Raw genomic sequence first — 6,396 nt, 5'->3', positions numbered from 1 at the left:
CACCTGTCTCCCTAGTTGATCTGTTACTGATTTGTGCCAAGAGTACCAACTAGCATATTTTATCGTCCACTAGTGTATGAGGATTCCCAGAGGGGCTTTTGGCCATGTGGGTAGAGGCAGCAGATCAATCCCAGCATGAGCCGCCCAAGATGTAGGCCACTCGGGAAGACGTACTTAACTGAGTTAAATATGGTTTTTTATTGTTTTTAGATTTAATACCAATTAAAATAAATCTTTTCGCTGTGTTTTTCGCATACTTAGCTTGTATAGCACAGGAGCCAAAGGTTCGTCCCAGTACACCGAATCCTGTCTACACAAATATCGACTAACCATCTGGCATGTCCCTGGCATGAGCGGGACTATAGTCACACTTGAAGATGAATGGTAGAGAGCTCTGTAGTTCGCAAAGGCAAATTACTAATCGATAAAACAAGAAGGTAGAGAACGGCAGTTTGACACCGTTCACAGTTCCTGAAAGTAGATGCTCTGATGAAAGGTCACATGGTTAACCAAACACTGAATTAAACATTACAGTTCCCACAACCCCATGTCGCGGCATAGGGTGAAGATGGCTCGAAGACAGATTACACATAAAAACACATAGTTCGCAAAGTGACACCGGGTACGGAATGTCCGGTGTGTGGTTGCAATCGTAGAAAAAACCGTTTCCTTACTGAAGCTTGGGCAGAGGGCCCCTGAAGGCACATGCTTCACGTAGTCACAACACATACAATTGACAATCGCTGATAGGCACGCCGGTGGAAATGGAGCACCTCACAACCGCGTCTGGCTTCGGTGGTGGCCCGGGTGGGACTGGAGACCAGGGTGCCGGGATAACATTCCCACGTGCATGGAGCCGAAGTGACACTGCTGCGGTGTGCTGCGGACAGGGCTGGGACCTGTGCTTTAATTACGAGACAAGGAGGTAAAATGTAAATTCCTAACAGTGATGTTTAAACAAAACTTGTCAAAGTAGTGGAAGGAACTGGTAGGGTGTATATTTACGAAGGGAGGCAAATCCGGCAAATAACAGGCCAGTCAACCTGAAGGTTTGTATAGGGAAAGTAATGGAGAGGCTGGTGGGCTAGTATGTATTGGGGGAAATGGATGATGTAGGGTGGGTGGACGATATAAAGAGTGGTTTCAGGAGAGAGTTTTAGTGTGAAATACATATTATGGGTTTGCTGGAAAGTATGATGCAAGTGGTGGATGGAAGGAAGCAGATATCTGTCAAATCATCGATTGTGATAATATGTTTAATTAAGTGCCGCATAAGAGACTAATGTAAAATGTAGAGTTATTTATAAAGAATGGCAGGGTGGTAAAGTTGGTAGGAGACTTCCTAGGGGCGGGTAAGAGTGCGAGTGGAAATGTTTGAAGCGGTGTATGTGATATCAGCAGTGCCACAGGGAGTAAATTAGGGTCCCTGTTTCTCACAATAATTATTAAAAATATAGGTTATGGAATGGAGGCTGAATGAGAGCTTTTGCAGACGATTATGCGGTGTATAAGGTAGTGGGGGAAGGGGTACACCTGCAGGTGGATATTATTAGGCTAGAACATTGGGCATAGAAGAATGGTATTTCACTGAATGTTAATAAGACGGAGGTGATTAGATTTACGAGAAAGTGAAAAGTAGCAAGAGAAGATTATAGCTGGAAGTGGCAAGTGAAAAAGGAGACCATAAGCGTATAAGTAACTGGGAGGTGGAGGGAGTGGAATGAGCTGGAGGAAGGAGTTCTGGAGACGAAAGACGATTAAAAGAGGCGTTAAGGGAGGGTGAGAAAAAGGGAGAACTCTTTGCACCGGATGAAAACCCAATAGTGAGCGTAATTAAAATCTATTATAGATAATAAATTGGGAGCATATCTGTCAAATTTTGGGTGTCTGAAGGATATTACGGGGTTACGACCCATATTTTCGCTAGCAAACGCTCCAACTCTGGCCTCTTGTAATTAATATATTTGTCTTTGAACGAATTTTAAGAAGTAAATGTTGGTCAAACTGTTGTATGTAAATAATTGTTGTAGGTATTTGGAAATAGTCGTAATAAAGCAAGTAATATAATTATATTTGTCATCGGTATCATTAAAAAACGTATGAAGATTTTTCTAACGTATGTTATATTATTAGATACATTAATAAGTTTTTAAAACCATTAAATTCCTTTTCTGCAAATCTCTACTATAAAATAATTTCCAGCTAAAATTCAGTACCTTTATCTCAGGATATATATATATAATTTATATTATTTTGTAATAACAACTTGATTGTATTGCGTTTGGGCTACTGCCCGGTGAAAAGGCACCACAGCCCTTCGAGAACCCCATCACGCCCCCTCTGGAAAATACTTTCTAAATGCTCTTACCTCCCTAAATTCCAACTTATTACATTTCTTCCCTTTGTCCTAGTGCTCATCAGGAATTAACTCTTTCCCTTGTCCCTATTTTATAATATATGCCTCCTTCCCTCGCAATCCCCTCTTCCCCTGTAGAACCCTTTTTGTAACCCACTGTACAGTTTACACCACCTTCCTTCCTCCTTCAAAACTTGAAACCATCTTACCAGCCTCTCCATCTGTTTTCTCTTGTGAAGCATGCTCCATCTTATGTTCATAATCATTAATGGCTTGCAATTCTGCCCCTTCCATGACTAAATTCTTTTCCATATCTTTCTCTGTCCCTAGGAATGTGTCGCATCTGCATATTCTAGTATTGGGTTGATCATTGTGGTATATGCGTCCCCCCCACCACCACCAAAATCCTTTAAAAACCCTATAATATTATAATATTCATGTGTATATTTATAACTACAGTAGATTGTATTGTTTGTAAGATTTTCATTATTTTTGTAAACATCCTGCAGAAAAAATAATTCCATTGTTTCAATGTAGATAGCCCAACTGAAACCACTATTATTGGGTTTTAATTTCTATTGCCAGGCCAGTTCTAGACAGCAGTACTAAACAAAATTCAGATTGGTCTTATTGATATAAACATTAAGTGGATTATATTCTACTAGCGTGTTAATAGATAGTTGTACATAATAGTGAAGCAAGAAATGTTTCTGAGGATAAAGTTCAGAGTTGTGTTTTGTATGGTATATGAATTTTGGTCCATTCGTATTAGGAAACTTAACATTATAGATAGTTACAGGGAAGCAAAATAAAGTAAACATATGAAATTCATATAACAGAAGGTTTTCACAGATTTCAGATGCAAACAATTTGGATGACTAGAATTGAAAATGCTAATCCTCATCTGGTCACTCATTTAAAGTTAGCAACATTTCTGGGAAAATATGTTTTTCAAGTTGGTTGCCACAAAGTGGCACAATAGTTGGCACAACTATAACATTTATAATCAGAGCCACTGAGAGAAACTAACAGCCCGGGGGAAAATAATTTCATTACTAATTAATGTACAACTTTTCCGAATTCACAATTTAAAAAAATGCTGAAGACTGATAACTTCACTGAGGCCATAACTTTAAACATAATCTGTGCATATCACATTACTTGTAAGGTTCTTATGAATTATATTTACAATATATTTGAAATTTTCATTGAATCGCTGTAAACCAAGGTATTAAAAAAAAATTCTGAAAACTCAACTGGGGCCCCTCTGTTCCTCAGGCCTAAGTGATTTTACCCTTTCTCACCTCCCCCTTTTCCCCGATAGTCCTGTATAGTATTAATGTGTCACTCTTCACAGCTTCATAGGATTAACACACTGCTAATAATACAATACATGTGCATTAGTAAGTCAGACCTACGACTACAATTTCAACAGGTAGTGAAATGATAACGGTCCACATTAAAAAGAAACTTAACAGGGTTTTCACTACTGCAAGCTGTTACAACCACGCTTTAATACGGGGGGCGGGGGGGGGGGGGCATGCTTCTTAACACCCCCCATACACAAATCCTGGCTACTACACCACTGGTTTCAACATACCTGCACATTGCCAGCATCTCCAGTAATTTCTGCTTTTCTTGATTTCGAGAGCAGTACGCTATTTTTAGGATGTGGGTGATGTGTGCGAAGTACTTTCTTTGCAGGTGAGCTGCACGAGATGGCAGGTATGTCGGATCCGGAACCGAGGTACATACTGAGGTCCTCCCTGCCGGCGATCCACTGCGCACACTTCTGGAAGTCCGGCGGGCGGGACGTGCTGCTGTGCGGCTGCGAGGACGGCAACGTGTACTCGTGGGACCTGGAGACTGCTCGCACAGACGGCGTGCCGACGCTCGCCGCGGGAGCCGCGCAGTGCCTGTCCCTGAGCTCCGCGGGCGACCTGCTCGTCACCCAGGACAGGTCCGGTCGCGTGGGGCTGTGGTCGCAGGGGGAGAGCGCGTGGACCCAGCTGCGCTCCATCGCCCTCGACTACTCGGGCTTCTGCCGAGTGTGCGTCTCCGGGGGCGGGGACGACTTGCTGGTGTGCCCCCAGCGCGTCGGGACGCTGGAGGTGTACTCCGCCAAGACGGCGGGGAAGGTTTCAGCGCTCCCAAGCTCCGGAGGAGACGGACCGGGAAAACTCGGGGAAGTCATGACTGCTAAGCTCGTACACTTGTCCGGGGTACCCTACGTTATCGCCGCGTACGAGAACTGTGAAATACATCTATGGGACCTTAGAGCTGAGCATTCCATCAGTAAGTACCTGTTACCGAAATGCCCGATAGCTTTGGAGTTTGACGACACCTTGGGATTGGGTCTGTGCGGTAACGTATCCAGAAAAATTCCGGTATTTAAGCTGGAGAAGACTGGTACGTTCACGACCGTAGCCGAGATTAAACTGCCTGCGCCAGGTGTCTCGTGTGTCCGAATGGAGCCGGAAAGGAAATTTGTAGCCGTCGGTTGTTGGAACAAGACTATACAGTTTATTTCGTGGAAGGATAAGGTAGCTAGTTCTCCTGTCCAAATTACTGTGCATAAAGATGTTGTTCAAGACATTTGTTTCTCACCCTGGTCTGTTCCAAGCTGGGAGTCAAAGTGTCTAATGGCTGCCTGCAGTAAAGACTCCCAAGTGTCATTATGGGATTTTTTAAATGTTTTTTAAATATTGTTTTATATTTAGAAAAGATGTTTGTACAGTAATTGGCTGATTGGAATATATTTAAACAATTTATTTTCACAATGTCAATATGTAAACAACATTCCTGATATGCAAGGTCACAATTTAATAAAAATATCTTTACAGTAACAATATAAAACAGGTATCTGTGTTTATTTTTGCTAGTTATGATTTGCTAAATTCCCTTATCTAATTCATGGTTGGTAATGTTAAATCCATTTACATAGGTATGTAGAATATTCAAAATATTTATTTATATAAAACTATTAGCTGAAATACTCGGCATTGCCCCACCTTGTTTCAAGTCTGTAGAACACACACTTGAAAAATGGGAAATTTTGATTTTAATGTCCCACTGATTGCACAATCTCGGTGCATCTTAAATTAACGTCTCGTGACCATACACTGTCACATCCTTGTGAATAAAACCAAGTTTGTTACCGTTTTAAACCTAATTTGCTTTTCAACAATCATAAGCTCCTTCACTGCTTGCTAGTAATTGAACTAGCTTTTACCTCTTGGATTTTCTTCTTGCACCTAAGATCGCGATTTTCTTCTTGCACCTAAGATCGCTAGCGAGAACTGAAAAATGTTGGGAGTGGTTCCACAGCAGCACACTTCAGTGGCATAGGTGATACGGTTTGCAGGCAGAGCTTGACAGTTTTTTCAATTAATCTGTTTCCAGTTTTCTAGGCAAACACATAGTCTTCGACAGTTTTCGGAAGTTAAAGAGTTTCTGTACTGCTCGTTCGTTTGCTGGTTTCCTGATACATACTGCTGGCTTGGTGGCCACGCTATTCAGTGTATGGGCAACCTACCTCTAGCTGTGGCCACCATGTTAACCGCCCCCCTCCGCCCCCCACATTCTTTCAACATTTCTCTCCCGTGTTTGTATTCTTTCCGGTTGCTTCTTGCATACACTGTACGGCAACTTCTGTGCTGCCAGGCTGCTAGCAAAACTCTCTTCCCGACTTATTTGCTAGCAAAACTCTCTTCCCGACTTATTTCATCTTTCTTGTTTAAGGGGTATTGACACCAAAACTTCCCCCCACCTTTCTCGTGAAATAAAATGAGAATTTGTAGTCGTAGCATTGTTGCTAAGTATCTGAAATTCATTTCTGAGATCCCTCTCTGATAACACAGTCAATATTGAACAATAATGTGTCATCGGGATTGGTATCAACACAGCTCAACTTTTTACTAACAAAAAAAAAAGTTGTAATTAGGCCTGTGCGGCGAATAACAGTCGTTTGGTTCAAATTCAAATCAAAATTTGAATATTCATACAGACCTAATTGTAATGTTACATTATTATTATCAACT

The 6,396-nt window shown here is 41.7% G+C and overlaps 1 protein-coding gene across 4 annotated transcripts; it reads left to right on the top strand.

The window, feature by feature from the left end:
• Positions 1–1,822: 1,822 nt before the first annotated feature.
• On the top strand, positions 1,823–5,212 carry LOC134534152 (guanine nucleotide-binding protein subunit beta-like protein 1). Of its 4 annotated transcripts, none has more exons than XM_063372278.1 (2): positions 1,823–2,097; positions 4,061–5,212. In XM_063372278.1, the coding sequence occupies exon 2, from the start codon at positions 4,075–4,077 to the stop codon at positions 5,056–5,058; it is 984 nt and encodes a 327-aa protein (XP_063228348.1). In that variant the 5' UTR covers positions 1,823–2,097; positions 4,061–4,074; the 3' UTR covers positions 5,059–5,212. The 4 variants fall into 4 exon arrangements, with proteins under 4 accessions (XP_063228348.1, XP_063228344.1, XP_063228345.1 ...); XM_063372274.1 differs by having other exon boundaries at positions 2,011–2,116; positions 4,047–5,212; XM_063372275.1 differs by having other exon boundaries at positions 2,014–2,116; positions 4,061–5,206.
• The last annotated feature ends 1,184 nt before the right edge of the window (positions 5,213–6,396 follow it).

Source organism: Bacillus rossius, chromosome 7, assembly GCF_032445375.1.
Source record: "Bacillus rossius redtenbacheri isolate Brsri chromosome 7, Brsri_v3, whole genome shotgun sequence".
NCBI classification, from domain to species: Eukaryota; Metazoa; Arthropoda; class Insecta; order Phasmatodea; family Bacillidae; genus Bacillus; species Bacillus rossius.
This window is presented reverse-complemented; position numbering and strand designations above follow the sequence as displayed.